The sequence below is a fragment of the Macaca fascicularis genome, chromosome 20 (genome assembly GCF_037993035.2).
Source record: "Macaca fascicularis isolate 582-1 chromosome 20, T2T-MFA8v1.1".
In the NCBI taxonomy this organism is placed as follows: domain Eukaryota; kingdom Metazoa; phylum Chordata; class Mammalia; order Primates; family Cercopithecidae; genus Macaca; species Macaca fascicularis.
The window spans coordinates 2,993,428-3,009,495 of record NC_088394.1 but is presented as its reverse complement, the minus strand read 5'-3'; the positions used below and the strand labels follow the sequence as shown (position 1 = coordinate 3,009,495).

General features: G+C 62.9%; 2 protein-coding genes across 21 annotated transcripts; both read right to left on the bottom strand.

Annotated features, from left to right (window-relative positions):
* Positions 1-607: 607 nt before the first annotated feature.
* DNASE1L2 (deoxyribonuclease 1 like 2) lies at positions 608-2,926 on the bottom strand. 5 transcript variants are annotated; one of them, XM_045382921.1, is made up of 7 exons: positions 2,412-2,926; positions 2,242-2,330; positions 2,067-2,150; positions 1,892-1,992; positions 1,698-1,810; positions 1,329-1,580; positions 608-957 (listed from the first exon to the last, which is right to left on the bottom strand). In XM_045382921.1, the coding sequence occupies exons 1-7, from the start codon at positions 2,553-2,555 to the stop codon at positions 901-903; spliced, it is 840 nt and encodes a 279-aa protein (XP_045238856.1). In that variant the 5' UTR covers positions 2,556-2,926; the 3' UTR covers positions 608-900. The 5 variants fall into 5 exon arrangements, with proteins under 5 accessions (XP_045238856.1, XP_045238857.1, XP_005591019.1 ...); XM_045382922.1 differs by having other exon boundaries at positions 1,329-1,526; XM_005590962.3 differs by having other exon boundaries at positions 1,698-1,807.
* Positions 2,927-3,621: 695 nt separating this feature from the next.
* Positions 3,622-15,792, bottom strand: E4F1 (E4F transcription factor 1). Of its 16 annotated transcripts, none has more exons than XM_045382919.3 (14): positions 15,456-15,792; positions 10,775-11,006; positions 9,629-9,734; positions 6,988-7,181; positions 6,776-6,896; positions 6,444-6,596; positions 6,169-6,341; positions 5,717-5,926; positions 5,364-5,472; positions 4,969-5,186; positions 4,577-4,775; positions 4,357-4,499; positions 4,215-4,277; positions 3,622-4,142 (listed from the first exon to the last, which is right to left on the bottom strand). In XM_045382919.3, the coding sequence occupies exons 1-14, from the start codon at positions 15,737-15,739 to the stop codon at positions 3,786-3,788; spliced, it is 2,562 nt and encodes an 853-aa protein (XP_045238854.2). In that variant the 5' UTR covers positions 15,740-15,792; the 3' UTR covers positions 3,622-3,785. The 16 variants fall into 16 exon arrangements, 13 of the variants coding, with proteins under 13 accessions (XP_045238854.2, XP_045238855.2, XP_015297909.3 ...); XM_045382920.3 differs by having other exon boundaries at positions 5,364-5,469; XM_015442423.4 differs by having other exon boundaries at positions 10,775-10,926; positions 15,321-15,646.
* Positions 15,793-16,068: the final 276 nt, after the last annotated feature.

Below are 16,068 nucleotides of genomic sequence, written 5' to 3'. Positions count from 1 at the left end.
CTGTTCCCAGTCCTAATGTGGTGGCCTTGCCCAGGGCACAGGGCAGCAAACTTGAAGGGCTGAGCCATAGCAAGCTGTGCAGTTCTTTGCACGGGACCTTAGTCCCAAGCCACCTACCTCGGCAGGGAGGAGTCCAGCCCACCTACTGCTCTCAGGCTCCCCAAAAGCTCCAGGACTGCTTACTGACTGGGGCCAGTCTCCCCTTGCAGTGCTGGGTGAGACCGGGCCCCTGAGACAAGTGCCTGGGGGCTCCCCGCAGGGCCCTGGAATGGGGGCTGCGGGGTGGGCCTGGGGAGAGCTATTCTGAGACCCCCCAAGGGCCCAGGAGGCTGATGTGTCGGCGCCATCCCTGTCCCAGCTGTGCTCACAGTACAGGCTCCTGAGAGCATTTGTAGTTTGCACAGAGGATAAGCAAGGAGGGTCCCTGAGCTGCCTTCTGGAGCAAACAGGCTCTGGGGGTGGCCAAGTCCCACCAGGACACGGGATGGGCAGCCCAGGACATGGCCCAGAGCCTGCCTCCCTGAGCTGCATTTCCTCAGGGAAGCGGAGCTGCCCCTGAGGAGCTGAGGCTAGGTCCCTAGGAAGGACAGAGGCCTGGGAGCCAAGCTGTGGGGCCCGGCTGGGAGCGGCTCATTTATTGAGCAGACATTTGCCAGGCAGTGCCCTCTGTGCCCCTCATGGGGCTCACAACACCCCCTGAGGTCGCTGGATGCAGCCCGTCTCACAGATGGGGAATGGAGTTGCAGGGCAGCCCATTACGTGTCCATGGCCCCTGGTCCACGCCCAGCCGACTCTGCCTTGGGGCCTCACTGAAGGGTGGCTGCTACCCTGAAGGGGCCACTGTGGGGCCATTCCTCAGGGCCAGGGTCTGCAGGTGGCATGCCCCAGCCAGGCCTCGAGTCATCTGTGGGACTTGAGGGTCACCTCCACCGGAAAGTGGTCGCTGATGGCGAGAGCCTGGGGAAAGAGAAAGAGCCTCAGGGGAAAGTGGACCCCAGCCACCGGGATGGGCCCACTGGGTGTCCACAAGCCACTGCCTCTGCAGGAAGGGGCGGTGAGGCCTAGGTGCCCACCCTTGCTGCTGCCTGCGGTGGGGCAGGGGCCAGGGCAGAGGGTGTCACCATTGGCCCTTTGAGGGAAAGGCAAGGTACCCTGCCTGCCCGGAGCTCCACATGGGGTGGGCCAGGCTCTCAGGGTCCTTGGAAATGATCCCTGGTGCAAGGAGGGGAGCTGAGGTGGCCCCCCCTTGGGTGCTGGCCCCTCCCTGCTGCCTGCGTGCGCCCGGGCTATGGGGACCCAGGACCAGCGCCGCCCCACGGCCCACTCGCCTGAGTCTGGTCCAGGCCGAATTCCTCCTGGAAGTCGTGCACAGTGGCCGACTGGGGCTTCAGGCTTCGGCGCAGGCGGGCGCCGCAGGCCACGATGCGGTCGTAGGCGCAATCTGAGTTACCCACCGTGGTGTCGGCGCTGTCAGGGATGAGCCACTTGAAGACCTCACTGCTTCTCAGGCGGATGGCAGCCCAGTCCTGCGCCCGCACATAGCTGCAGTCGGCGTTGAAGTCCCCCAGGAACAGCATGTCCTGCGGGCGCCGCGGAGCCGAGTCTGAGCCGCCCCAGGAGCCGTCGAGGTCCCGCCCTCATGGCCCAGACCTCCGGGGCGCGCCTGCAGGGACCCCGGGACCGAGGGGTGGGCTTACGTCGGTGCCCCACTTGTCAATCACGTCCAGATACACGTCGTAGAGCGCGTCGATCTCCGCCACGGCTTGATGTGGCGCCGCGTGCAGCGGGATCAGCACCAGCTTCTGCGCTGTTGCCGGAAGGGGTCGGGCGTCAGGTCCCGGCGGCAGGGGAGGGGCGGGCCGGCGGCAGGGGAGGGGCGGGGCCCGCTCACCTGAGCCGGGGGCCGAGAACTTGACCACGAAGGGCTCGCGGCTGAAGACGTCCTCGGGGTCCGGGTACTGGTATGTGTCCACGACAGACACCGCGTCCTTCCTAGGAGATGGGGGGGACGCGCTGAGCCTCCCACCTGCGGCCCCGCGCGCCCCTCACTGCGGTCCGCCCCTCACCTGTACACAAACAGGTACATCTCCTTATACTGGTCCCGGCCCAGGGGCTGGCTGCTCACAAAGCTGTACTCGTGCTCGGACACCCTGCAGAGACAGGGGCCCGCTCAGGGTCAGGGCGCCATGCCGGGGCGAGATCCCGGTCGGGGGTCGAGACGAGGGGCCCTGCCCACCACACCTGTTGATCTGCTCCATGAGCGTGGACACGGCGCTGAGGTCTGGGTCTCGCACCTCCTGCACCAGCGCGAGGTCATAACCCGCCAGGATCTGGGGAGGAGTCGCGGGTGCGGGGTCAGCGCGGTCAGCACCCCCAAACGCCGCCCCGCCCCGCCCCGGCCGGGGCCCCACCTTCGCGATGATGCTGCCGCAAGCCGGGTCCGACACTTTGCTGTCGCCGAAGCTCTGGATGTTGAAGGCTCCGATGCGAAGCGCCGTGGCCCTGGCGGCTTCCAGCGCCCAGAGCGCGGCCAGCAGGGCCCGGGGCCCGCTCATTGCGCGGAGCGAGGGGCTGGGAGGGACAGAAGCTGCCGCCTACGCAGACCTGTTGTCAGACCCACCGACCCACCCCTCTCCTCCGCGGCCGCCCCGTGACGGCCAGTGCGACGCAGAATCCGCCCCTGCGCTCTGCAGGCTCCCAGGGCACTGCTGGTCTCTCAGGGACCGCTGCCTTCTCACTGCGCGGGAAGCTGCAGCCGGAATAGAGGGTCCGACCCATCCAGCCCCAGCACAGCCAGCGGAGAGACTCACCTTGGATGTGGGTGCGGAGGCCCGAGGCTCAGGGGTTCTAGGGAAATGGGGATCCCGGGTCCAGGCTGCGGGCGTGTCCGACACAGGACTGCACTGACTCCCTCCAGCAGCAGCTCTGGCACCAGGACAGGGGCCGGTATTTGAGGTCCTGGTCCAGGGAGGGGCCGAGCTGCGCTGGGTCCCGCCCCCTCGACCGAGCTGGGTGCCTGATGAATTCTTGGCTTTCATTCCCGTGGAGACCCCCAGGGTAAGGGGTGGGAGACCTGCCTGAGCCCCTTCTGGTGCCCCAGGCCTGTCCCAAAACCGTCCCAGAAGCCCCTGCCAGCCCCCTAGGATGGAGGTAGACGGTCAGCCACATCCCGGTGAGGCTGTTCTTGTCCCCACCCCTAGAAACTAGGTCGCCTAGACTCTCTCCCTGAGCAGAATCCCTTCAGGGAAAGGAAGGCAGCACAGGAAGGCCCAGCCACACTCCTTGCCCAGCATCTCCTGCTGCTCCACCTGCTCACCCTGTGGTGGAGGCCAAGGCTCCCAGATATCCCTGTCCCCGTCCCTGGTCCTCCCACCTACCCACAGGCCTCAGGCAGTGCAGCTGGGGGCACACCTCCAGCTGGGCAGGGCAGGAGGCTGTTGGTCAACATGCCAATGACACCCACGCGCCACCAAGGCGCCGCCAGGGCTGGCGGGAGCCCCTGGGCAGGGCGGCCAGGCACGTGAGTCTAGGGGTGGCCTGGGAGGCAGGTGCTGCTGCCGGGACCTGGGCAAAGGTGGTGGCACCATCCATGGAGGCTGCCACTGCCGCAACATCACAAGCTGCAGGTTCTCATGTTTTATTGGAAAGCAACAAGAAACTCTTATGTACACTGCCCATCTTGGGGCGCCTCCATTCTGTGCCTTCTTCTCTGCCAGGCAGGCGTGGGCGGGGCGCTCAGGTCCTCTGCCCTGTCCCTGCCCGGCCAGGACCCCGCAGACCTCATGCTAGACGATGACCGTCTGCACCTCCAGCTGGCCCTCTGGCGAGGAGATGACCAGCTCGCCTGCATGCTCCAGGATCTCGATGTCCTCTGATGACACCATGGTCACAGTGGCCTGTTCAGTGCCACTCGCCCCTGCCCGGGTGGCAAGCACAGTGCCCTCGCTGATGGCTGAGGCCAGTGTCATGGCCACCTGTTCTGTCAGGCTCTCGGGGGTTGCGATGGTGATGGTGTCGGCAGCAGCCGCCTCTGGGCCCAGCGCTGTCTCCTCATCCATGGTGACATTCTGCACAATGATCTGGTGGCCGGCGCTGGCCTGGTGCACAATCTGCTGCACCACCTTCATGATGTGGCTGTCCACCTGCGGGGCCACGGCTCAGCGAAAGCGGCTGCGCCAGGGAGCCTCCCTGCCCCCGCCCGCCCCACCCCTCACCTCCGTCTGGGTGCCCTCGATGATCTCCGTGGCCTCACTGGTCTCCGCATCATCCGCAGTGGCCTGGGCAGATGGGCAGAAGGATAGAGGTCAGCTTTGGTTGCCCCTGGGTCCCATCCTGGCCTCAGGGCCCCACACCCACCTCAATGATATACTCCTGGGTGTCGGCTACCACGGACGAGAACTCCACCAACACCGTGTGCGGGTCCTCCGCGAGGACGGTGGTGGCTGCCGCGGGGCTCTCCTCGGACACCAGCAACTCCTCCACCTCCAGCAGGCAGCCCCCTGCGGGTGGGGACTCAGTCAGGGCTTGGCGAGCCCCAGCCCCCTCCCCTCCTCCTCCCGCCTCCACGGGCCCAGACCTTTGGTGCGCAGGTGCCGGTTCAGCGTGCCGTGCTCAGCAAAGCCACGGCCGCATTTGTAGCACTTGAATGGCTTCTCGCCTGTGTGGTGTCGCACGTGCCGCACCAGCGAGCCCTTCTCTCGGAAGCCACGGCTGCAGAACTGGCACACATGCGGCTTCTCCTCCAGATGTGTCCGGAAGTGCACCTGCTGTGCGTTCTGTGGAGACACCTGTCAGTGCCAGCCTGACCTGGGCCACAACAGACTACAGCTCTCCCCTCCCACTTCTGGCCCAAGGGAGGGGCTGGGTCAAGACTGAGCACGGTGGAGGCAGGGAAGGGGGTGCACCGGGGCCAGGGCCAGGGAGCAGGATGGGGGGTCAGGTGCCAGGGTCCTGGGGCTAGAGGCCTACCTTAGTCTTGTAGCGCTTGCCACACTCGGGACAAGGGTATGGCCGCTCGTCTGAGTGGACGCGCCGGTGGCCACGCACATGGGCGATGGTCTTGTAGAGCTTCCCGCAGTCGCCACAGCGGAAGCGGCGCTCACGCACGTGCACCTCCTGGTGCTTCTTGAGCAGGTAGGCCTTGGGGAAGGCCTTGCCACACTGCACACAGGCGAACGGCCTCGGCCCTGCAGCCACACACATCAGGCCAGGCCCATCACCGGCAGGCCCTCCAGGCCACCTGCCACCTGCCCACAGCTCCCCTGGCTCCCTGCTGTCTATGGACCCACCCTGGACACCCAGAGGCACCCCGGTCACCTATAGCCCATCCACTGCTGTGGGCCACACACCCACCCATCACCCACCGGTGTGGCCCCTCTTGTGGGCCTCCAGGGTGGCTGCTGTCGGGAAGGTCTCACTGCACTGAGGACATGGGTGGGTCCTGGGCACCGCTGAGGCCTCGCTGGCCACCTGCTGGGGAACCACAGGAAGGCCTCCAGCACCTGGGGCAGGCTGTGCCCTGGCAGTGCCAGGAACACAACCATGGGCCCCACCCTGGCAGGCTCCCTCGTGGCCCCAGGGAAGGCAGTAAACAGATCAATGGACGAAGTCACTGCAGAAAGCCACTTCAGGGAGTGCAAAGGCCACAAAGGCCAGCATGGGGACAGCCCCCGGGATCCAGCCCTGAGAGGAGCCTGCAGGTGATGCTGGCACCTACTGTCTCTAGCGGCTGCACTTCCAGTACCGGCAGCTGTGGGGCTGCCTCTGCCAGGGGCTGGGGACTGGACCCAGCAGCAGGGGCTGGCTCCAGGGCGCCCTCCTCCCCAGCGGTGCGCTCAAGGACGATGCCGGAGTTCTGCATGGCCTGGTGCAGCAGGTTCTCTCGGCTGCCCTCATTGGAGCAGGGGAGCTCCTGGGAGACGGGGGGCTGCAGGGGAGGCAGAGAGAGGAGGCTGGCCAGGCAGCCTGGCATCCAGCACCCACCCCATGGGGCAGACCCATGCCAGGAGCCTTGTGCAAACCCTCAGACCCCCATGGTGCTCCCACTGGCCCTGGTCTTCCAGCCCTCGCCTGCCTGGCCCAGACCCCCGGAGCCAGTGCTCAGAACAAAGACTGGCACCGAGCAGGCAGAAGACAGAGCGGCCCTCCAGGGCCCCCCGTCGCCCACACCTCCGGGGCCAGGGTTTTCATGCCCAGGGGCAGCTCCTGCATCTGGACGTGGACTTCGTGGATGACGGTGCCCTTGGCATCTGTCACCAGGTGAATCACAGGTGAAGTCTCTATGGGCTCGCCTGTCACCGATGATGTGACTGTCCCCAAGGTGGCAGCTCCAGCTCCAGACCCTTCAAAGTAGAGTGAGGGAGTGAAGCTCCCTCACACACCCCAGTGGTGGCTGGGTCCACAGCCAGTCCCCGGGACCAGGCAGCTGCCCGCATCATGCTGACCTGCAGGTGCATCCTCTTTGCTGACAACCACATCCTTGCTCACACTGAAGCGGATTTTCTCCGTGCAGGGGGTGAGAGACTTGAGGTGCCGGGTCAGTGCGCCCGACTCCCGGAAGCTCTTCCCACACTTGGAGCACTTGTAGGGGCGCTCGTCTGCAGAGAGAACCTAGTCAGCCCCAGGCAGCCCCAGCAGGCTGGCAACAAGGTGACAAGGTGAAGACAGGCAGGGGACCCTGCCTCATCCCCCAAAGCTGGGGAATGCGAGGCTGGGGCACCCCAGGGCCAGCCATCGGGGTGCTACAGGGCTCCAGCCCAAGGCGCAGCGAGCTCACCCGTATGCCGCCGGTGGTGCCGGATGAGTGAGCCCTTGGTGCGGAAGGAGGCCCCACAGAGCTTGCACTCGTGGTCCTTGCGGCTGCTGTGAGTGACCATGTGGGCCTTGAGGATGCTGCCCTGTGGGGGAGGGCGTGGCAGCTCAGGGCCCTCCTAGGGGAACAGGAGGGACCCTGCCGCCCACACACTGGCTCCCCACACACCGGCTCACCGTCTTGAAGGTCTTGTGGCACAGTGCACACACATAGCGGCCATCCTTGTTCACCAGTAGCTTCACCTGGGCCGGCTCGCCCTCCCCTGCGAGCCCCAGTCCCTGCTGGTGGGGGCTGCCCGGGGCCTCGGCCATCTCACTGTCCCCCGGCTCCGCCTCAGCACCCACGATGACCTCTTTGATGTGCCCACCACCTAGGAGAGGCATCTCGGCCTAAGCCCCAAGACCTGCCCCTACCCAGAGACCGCCGGCTCCAGGGGAGGGGAACTGCTGCTCCAAGCCACATCCTGGACCCAACCTGCACCAAGCCCTCAACACACAGGCCCGAGCAGCAGCCAAGGCCCCAATCAACTCTCCAGGTCAGAGTGAGCGGTGGAGAGACATCTGCGGACTCTGTCAGGCTGCCCAGAGATGCTCCAGGGCCCCCAAATGTGTCCACAGGGAGACCCGCCATGGAACACGGCCCATCCCCAAAGCCAGCAGGACATGCGAATCCTGGTGACAAGGTCCCTGGGTGAAGAGACAGCCGCCTGTTCTGTTCGCTGCCACGGCTCCTGCCACTGCTCCCACCAACATAGGGAGGATATGCGTCCGGGGCCACTCCTCCATTAGGGGAGATGGGCCAGGCCGCTGTAGTGGGACAGGCAGGCCTGGCCTGGGAGTGAATGCTCTCCAGACACCCGGGACAGCCTGGGGCGAGGAAGCCGGGCTTTTGCACTTCTGGAGGGTGCTGGGAAAATCTGACAATGTGCAAAGCCAGGTTGTAAACACACTTCACGTTTTCTGCTCATAAAGATGACAAGTGGGAAACAGCTGTGAAGCTCCTTCTTAGAAACCACCTCAGACCGGCTGGCGTCTTGTTTTGACAAGCTGTTCTCTTGAAACACAACAAAAGCGCCGTGACTCAGAAACAATTAAGAGCCTCTCCTGCCCGAGCCCTGGCTTAGACGCTCGACGCCCCACGAGTGATCTTCCAAAGGACAGAGGCCCCTCGTGGGGAGGACCTGGGGGAACATGGCTGCTGCCAGGCCACAGAGGAGACACAAACGTTTTCCGCGGAAGAGGCAGGAGGGCCTGGAGGTGGGCTCCAACTGCGCATACAGCGGACCGCACTCCTGCACCCGCAAAGACCGGACCCGGCACTGCCCCGGCCCTTGGCCACCAGCAGGCAGGACCCTGTGCCATCTCCACTGGAGGCCAACAGGAGAGCTAGCAGCCCTGGACTCAGCCCACCAGGCCTGCTGACTGGCCAAGGGCACACTCAGGGTGCCCAGGATGCCCGCAAAGGGGAAAATCCCAGGGGTGCCAGAGGGGCAGGGGTGCCGAGAGGGGTCCCTGAAGCACAGGGAGGGGTGCTGAGCCCAAGGCTGGGGGCTGCTAGAGGTTAGGTGGGTGGAAAGGGGCCTGGGTGGCCAGAGACTCAGCCCAGAGACCCCGCCAGAACCTAGGGAGTTCATGCTCCCAGATGACGCCACCATCCAAACGCCAGGTCAAGGCCAGAGCCCGCCCCACCTCCCACATGAACATTCCGAGCTCTGAGTGGCACTGATGAGTGTCTTGGTCGCAGGAATGCCAGGGAAAGGCAGCACAGAGGTGAGACACGTGCCCCGGCTGCCTCCTGGAGAGCGGCCTGCTCACTAGTGCCCTTCCCAGGCCTGGGGCTGGCCTCTGCCACGGCTCCCCCACCCCCTCTTCCTGCCGCAGCAGGTACCAAGGGCTGCCAAAGGCCAGGTTCCGCCTGGTGCCCAAACCTACTTCCTGTCCAGCTGCCCACTCCCTGCCTGCGTCGGCCCCGGTCCAGCAGGCTCCCCAGGCAGCAGCCATGCTCCACCCCAACCTCCCACAGCATTAGGCCCAGACAGCTCCTTCCCTCACGTCTGCACACCCAGCCAGTCGCCCCTGCCGCACCCCCAACCCCAGCAGTCCCTGGCTCCCTCAACCTGCCCAGGCCCTGGCTGCCTCTGAATGTCCCCCCTGCACACACATCTGTCCCCGATGAGTGAGAGCTTGCCCATCCAGACCTCACAACAGCCCCTCCCACAGCACATCAGGGAGACGCCTTCACTTAAAAAGTAGCCATCAAAGAGGGCTGGCATTGCACGCTCATAAAAGCCCCATGAGGACCAGAGCAGCAGTCACCACCCCCACACCAGAGTGAGCACTGGGGAGGGCAGGCCATCACAGCAGCAAGTCCGAGCTCAGCTGGAGACGCGGCAGAGCCCGTCCACCCTGCACCCGCCCTCCAGAGCTGCTGCCGGGCGAGCGGGCCATCCTGGTGGGTGCCTGGTGGATGCTGCTGTCTACGGGCAGGGAGCAAGAACCAGGGGGTGGCAGGAAGTGGGGAAAATTCTGGGAGGGACAGGGCAGAGACCACCCGGGAAAGCTGGGGGGAGAGAGCACAGCCCGAAGAGTCCCTGGTGCCTGGGTGTGCCCCCGGCCACTATGGACACCTGAGGAAGGCCCAGTGCCCAACGCTCCCTCCTCCTGCAGGCTGTGCCCTCGGAAAGCTCCCACGAGGCCGTGGCCCCTCCCAGCCAGGCCCTGGTCTCAGGAGAGATGAGCATACTGGCAGCAGAGGCCCCATCCTCTGGCCCCGACCACGAAGGTCTGTCAGGCCAGTGATCCATGGCAGTCGGCTTACCAACAAGGTCAGGTGCGTGGCTGATGTCTGCTGCCAGGGAGGCTGCCTCCACTACAATGTGGGCCACAGTGATGGGCTCCTCTGGGCCTGGGGCTGCCGGCACCACCTGCCAAAGGGGGCAGAAAACAGAGGGGACTCGTCTGTATGCTCTAGAGTTAGTTCTCAGAGAAGAGGCCTGGGCTCTGCCAGTGTAAAGCTGTGAAGGTGTGGCCTGTGATGCTCAGGCCTGGGTCCATGTCCTTGGGACGGCTGGGGTGGGGGCTCTCCTCTTCCCCAACAGGACCACAGGTCCCAGACCAGCCCCTTCACCCATGGCCAGGGTCAGCGCCGTCACTCTCACGCCTCTGGCCACATGGGCTGGACCTGGAGCACAGGGCACCTGCAGGGAGGGACCAGCAACTCTGGCAGGAAGCTGAGCCAGCCTGCAGGAACAACAGTGCAGTCCCAGCCCATCAGTTCCGGCAGAGCGGTCTGAGCAGAGGGCCCTGGGGGTGTGAACCAGAGGCCTTCTTGGAGGAGGGGGCACCTCTGGGAGGGGCAGGTAAAGAGCACAGGCTCGAGTGGGGTGAACAGGGTCCAGCGTCGTCTGGGCCATGCCCCGCTGGTGGTCGGAGACCACCGACCACTCTCTGAGCCTGCTCTCCTGACTGTGCAATGCAGACAAGCGCCCACCGCGGCGTGTGCGGGCTTCACAGGCCCGTGCGCTCAGCCCAAGCCGGGCATGGGGCTCAGCAAAGGTGGCCGTTTGATGATGAGATGGTGGGACCCCCAGGGCCACACTGCACTTGTGAAGTCCCTAGGGACTGTGTGCACAGGACAGAAGATAAGCCAAAGAGACAGAAGCTGCCATGGCACCCAGAGCCAAAGGAGACCCTCGGGCTCCAAGAAAGAAGAGATCCCAGCCCCCAACAGCACGGGCTGCAGCCAGAGGCTGCCGAGAAGGCTGTTCCGCCGCAGGCCTCCAGGACACCCCGGAGCACCACAGGCTCACACACCCAGACCCTCCCACGCCGCAGCCAGATGCCTGCCCTCTGCCCGCCCCCGTGGGCCCCGGAACCGGCTGCACAGGTCCATCCTGGAGTGCGGCCACCTCCCCCGCCTGTCAGGTGAACCCGGGAGGGGACGGGAGGGTAGGTGGCGGCTCACCTCCTGGCCCAGCAACGCTGTGGTGGCAGGAGTGGCAGGCAGGGCCTCCTGAGGGGCCCGCTGGCAGGCCTTCTGAATCTTGTGCTGAACAAAATCCTCCAAGGCGGTGAACTCCGCCTGGCAGCGGCCGCATCTGTGCACATCGTCCTCATCTGCAACGAGCCTGCTGTCAGCAGGGCCTGGGAAGGTGGAGGCTGGGCAGCCAGGGCCCCGTCTGGCTTTTCCTCCAGCCCTAGAACAGATTCGCCCAGGAGGCCGTCAGAAGCAGAGCTACTTCCCTAGGCTGCTGAGAACACACTCAGGCCCAAAACAAGGTCACCCCAGGGTACAGCTCTCATCCTCTGCAGGTCTGTAGGGGCCAGACCCACCCTCAGGAGGTCAGCACCCAGCAGAGGGTGGCCCTGACAGCATGCTTAGGCTGCAGGGATCTGCTAAGGCTGCCATGCCCAAAACCCTCACCTCAGTGGTGACAGGCCCAGAGAGGGGCTAGAGGCAGAGGGATTCCTCCATGCTCGGCTGGGGACAGTAAAGGACCAGGATTTAAGACTGTTGGGGCCGGGCATGGTGGCTCCCACTTGTAATCTCAGCACCTTAAGGGGCCGAGGTGGGAGGACAGCTTGAGCCCAGGATGGGTCAACATAGCAAGACCCATCTCTACAAAAAAAAAAAAAAAAAAAAAGGAAAATGTTTTTAAAGCATTGTTAAAACATTTAGGCAAGGCGTGGTGGTTCACACCTATAATCCCAACACTTTGGGAGGCCGAGGCAGGTGGATCACCTGAGGTCAGGAGTTCGAGACCAGCCTGACCAACATGGTGAAACCCCATCTCTACTAAAAACACAAAATTAGGCTCATGCCAGTAATCCCCAGTAATCCCAGCACTTTGGGAGGCCGAGGCAGGCGGATCATGAGGTCAGGAGATCGAGACCATCCTGGCTAACACAGTGAAACCCCATCTCTATTAAAAATACAAAAAAATTAGCCAGGTGTGCTGGCGGGCGCCTGTAGTCCCAGCTACTGGGGAGGCTGAGGCAGGAGGAGAATGGCGTGAACCCGGGAGGTGGAGTTTGCAGTGAGCTGAGATCACGGCACTGCACTCCAGTCTGGACGATACAGTGAGACTCCGTTTCAAAAAGAAAAAAATTAGCCAGGCTTGGTGGCACATGCCTGTAATCCCAGCTACTTGGGAGGCTGAGGCAGGAGAATCACTTCAACCCAGCAGGCGAAGGTTGCAGTGAGCCAAGACCGCCCCATTGCACTCCAGCCGGGGTGACACCGCGAGACTCTGTCTCAAAAAACAAAACCAAAATACAAACAGTTAGCCAAGTGTGGAAGTGTGGTGGCATATGCACCTGTAGTCCCAGCTACTCAGGAGGAATGCTTGAGCCCAGGGGTTGAGGCTGCAGTAAGCCATGATTGCACCACTACACTTCAGCCAGGGCAACAGGGTAAGACCCTGTCTTAAAAAAAACAAAAACAAAACAAACAAACAAAAGCTGTGGGAGTCTGAGCGTGCCCTGGGGCATGTGAGTGGCCATCTCCTCATCTGCGAAATGGGCTGATGCCCACTGGCTCTGGCTGAGAGGCAAACGCAGGGACCACTCCGCTTACTGTTGGGGACTTGACTTGTTCCCAAGGTTGAGCCCGTCACCATCGCTGTGCCAGACCCCAGTCCTGCAGAAGAGACCACCCCCTTACTGTGTGCCAAGAACCTCACTGGGGACGTCACCAAATCTTGCCAGCACCCTGCGGAAATGGAGAGAACTATTCCCATCCTAGGAAAATGACCTGAAGTTCAAGGTCACCCAACGGCTGAGTGTCAGGGACAGTGCCTGTTTACACAAAGGGATAGGAGCTGTTCCTTCTGCTTCCACAATAGCTTGCCAGCTCTGACCATTCACGTTCAGTCCCTCATCAAGATCAAACCGAGGCCTGATGCCCGAAGGAGCTGGGCAAATGTTTACTGTTGAATTCGAGGGCAGAGAAAGGGCCAAACCACAGTCATGACTCCCCTGCAGAGGGCCACTCAACAGAGAGTTGTCCCCTCCTGATGGCTCCCAGTTACAAACCAAGCTTTGAGGTGTGCACCACCCACTTCCCCTTCCCACCCCACTCCCATGTCTCACTTGGCTCCAGGGCATTGCCACTGAAGAACCCCCTACCCTAGAAGGGGACACACCCAGCCCATTTCACATTAAACAAGGCTGCAAGCAGGCCCAGCAAGGCCCAGCAACCTCTAAAGGGACCCCTCGCCATGACGGCACTGCCCTTCTCCAAGCTGAACGAGAAGGGGCAAGGAAAAAAGGCAGGCTATGAATCCTGTGGGGACAAAGACAAGACCACCCTCAACCTAATCATTAACCACCTCCCTTCCTGTCTGACCCAATCTGCATTCTTTTTTTTTTTTTTTTTTTTTTTTTTTGAGGCGGAATCTCACTCTGTTGCCCAGGCTGGAGTGCAGTGACACGAGCTCGGCTCACTGCAAGCTCCACCTCCCGGGTTCACGCCATTCTCCTGCCTCAGCCTCCCCAGTAGCTGGAACTACAGGCGCCCGCCACCACGGCAGCTAATTTTTTGTATTTTTAGTAGAGATGGGGTTTCACCATGTTAGCCAGGATGGTCTCGATCTCCTGACCTCGGGATCCGCCCACCTCAGCCTCCCAAAGTGCTGGGATTACAGGCATGAGCCGTGGTGGTTCACGCCTGTAATCCCAGCACTTTGGGAGGCTGAGGCAGGCAGATCACCTGAGGTTGGGAGTTCGAGACCAGCCTGGCCACCATGGAGAAACCCCATCTCTACTAAAAATGCAAAATTAGCCAGATGTGATGGCACGTGCCTGTAATCCCAGCTACTCGGGAGGCTGAGGCAGGAGAATAGCTTGAACCCAGGAGGCGGAGGTTGCGGTGAGCCGAGATCGCAGCACTGCACTCCAGCCTGGGCAACAAGAGAGAAACGCTGTCTCAAAAACAAAAAAGAAAATAGAAACAAGGTCTTACTATGTTGCCCAGGCTGGTCTGGAACTCCTCGGGCTCAAGTGATCCTCCCACCTCAGCCTCCCAAAGTGTTGGGGTTACAGGTATGAGCCATAGTGCCCAGCCATCTGCAGCCTCATGGGACAAGCTCAGAGGGTACAGACCCAAGCTCCACCTCCAAAAGCTCTCAGTGCCCCCAGGAATGGGCCCTTAGTGCATCCCCAGCACTGCTCTCAGTACATGACACACAGTCTTTTTTCTTTTTTTGAGACAGAGTCTGGCTCTGTCACCCAGGCTAGAGAGCAGTGGCGCGATCTCGACTCACTGCAACCTCCGTCTCCTGGGCTCAAGCAGTTCTCCTACCTCAGCCTCCCAAGTAGCTGGGATTACAAACGCGCGCCACCACGCCCAGCTAATTTTTGTATTTTTAGTAGAGATGGGGTTTCATCATGTTGGCCAAGCTGGTCTCGAACTCCTGACCTCAGGTGATCCACCCATCTTGGCCTCCCAAAGTGCTGGGATTACAGGTGTGAGCCACCGCGCCAGGTCACAATCTCTATTTTAATTTTCATGATGCTTTCGTGAGGCAGCAGAGCCCGGAAGTTAAAGGCCTTCACATTGCGGAGATCCAATTCAACCCTTGCTACTTACTACCTGGGTGACTCCGGTCACTTTCTTTTTTTTTTTTTTGAGACGGAGTCTCACTTTGTCGCCCGGGCTAGAGTGCAGTGGCCGGGTCTCAGCTCACTGCAAGCTCCAGCTCCCGGGTTCATGCCATTCTCCCGCCTCAGCCTCCTGACTACAGGCGCCCGCCACCACGCGCGGCTAATTTTGTTTTTTCTGTATTTTTAGTAGAGACGGGTTTCACCATCTTAGCCAGGATGGTCTCCATCTCCTGACCTCGTGATCCGCCCGTCTCGGCCTCCCAAAGTGCTGGGATTACGGGCGTGAGCCACCGCGCCCGGCCCACCCGGTCACTTTCATGTCTCCAACCTTCCATTTTCCTCATCCCCAAAAAGAAAATAACAATAACGTCCACCTTTCAGGATTGGTTTGAGAATGAAAAATCCTAACGCAGGATAAGGGCTTGTCACATTACTGGCAGAAGCCGCCGCCCCATTCTGTAGTGGAAATAGAGGTTCCCAGAGGTGGGGTCACCTGCCCAGGATCAAAGAGCTAGAAAGTGGCAAGTGTGGGACGGGACGGTGCCACAGGCTGGCTGCAGTGCACCAGTCCTCTTGCACTAGGCTCTGCTGCCTCCCTACGGACAGGCCCAGAGCCCAGATCCCGGAGAAACCGAGGCCCCGCTCTCTTGGAACCACCAACAGGGCCCTAGAGGCCCATCAGGTGAAGGGGGAAGGGGCCCAGAGGAGGCGAAGGCCAGACTCAGGCATCGGAGGCAGAGAGGGGCCGGGAGGCCGGCCCGAGGGGCAGGGTCGGCGGTGGCGGCGTCTGCGAATGTCTACACAGGGCGCCCGGGGGCTCAGCAACCCGCGAGCACTTGTGGGCGCACACCGGAGCGAGGGGGGTGACGGGCGCCCCGCAGGAGAGGCCCGTGAGGGTCGCAGCAAACCTGGGGGTCTCGTGGAGGGCTGTGAGGGCCCCGCGAGATCGGCGAGATGTCTGGGTCTGGGAGGGTCGGTCATGCCCGCAGCTCGGGCCATCCGGGCCCCCACCCCGGCCGCACCCTCCGGGTCGGCCCGGTTACCTTCCTCGCTGAAGGGCGCCGGGAGGCCGAGGAAGCCGCTGGGGGCCAAGGCCGCCGCCACCGCCGCAACCGCACCCTCGCCCGCTTCTCGCCCGGCTTCGGCCGGAGCTTCTGCCGTATGAGCGGCCGTCACCCGCACTGCCATCGCGCCCTCCATGTCGCAACGCGCCGCAGGAAGATGGCGGATTTACGACCATGTCGTCATAACAACGGGCCGCGCCGAGGCCGGCGTGAGGGAACGGAGAGAGGAGGGCGGGGCGGAACCGGAGCGGATTGACGGACATGCGGGGAGCGGGGCCTGGATAGCGGTGTGGCCCTAAAGGGCAGAGGCGGGGCCGGGCCCGCTGAGAGCGAAGATGGGGCGGGACTGTGAGGAGGGCGTGGTTACGGTGGAGCAGATTGACAGGCAGGCGGCGGGGCGGCAGAAGAATCTGTGTTCGAGGCTGCACTGGGATTTGAGAGCCAGAGAACGCGAGGGGCGAGCGGACTGACGGGTGCAAGGCAGCCGCGCCCCAGAGCTTCCGGACCTAAGGACAGGTCGCCCCGCCCGCGGCTGCTGCTGGGAAACCGCCACAGCTCCAGCCAGGGGTATGGTGCTCGCTGCCCACTGACC

Excerpts from the sequence above, each read along its gene's own strand:
- E4F1 (XM_045382919.3), bottom strand. The coding sequence starts at position 15,739 with ATGTCCGTCAATCCGCTCCGGTTCCGCCCCGCCCTCCTCTCTCCGTTC. Across the intron at positions 5,187-5,363 it reads CCACAAGAGGGGCCACACCG|GGCCGAGGCCGTTCGCCTGT; the intron begins GTGGGTGATGGG and ends GTGTGGCTGCAG. Across the intron at positions 4,776-4,968 it reads GCAAGCGCTACAAGACTAAG|AACGCACAGCAGGTGCACTT; the intron begins GTAGGCCTCTAG and ends GTGTCTCCACAG.
- DNASE1L2 (XM_005590960.3), bottom strand. The coding sequence starts at position 2,555 with ATGAGCGGGCCCCGGGCCCTGCTGGCCGCGCTCTGGGCGCTGGAAGCC. Across the intron at positions 2,331-2,411 it reads GCGGCAGCATCATCGCGAAG|ATCCTGGCGGGTTATGACCT; the intron begins GTGGGGCCCCGG and ends ACTCCTCCCCAG. Across the intron at positions 2,151-2,241 it reads CTCATGGAGCAGATCAACAG|GGTGTCCGAGCACGAGTACA; the intron begins GTGTGGTGGGCA and ends CTGTCTCTGCAG.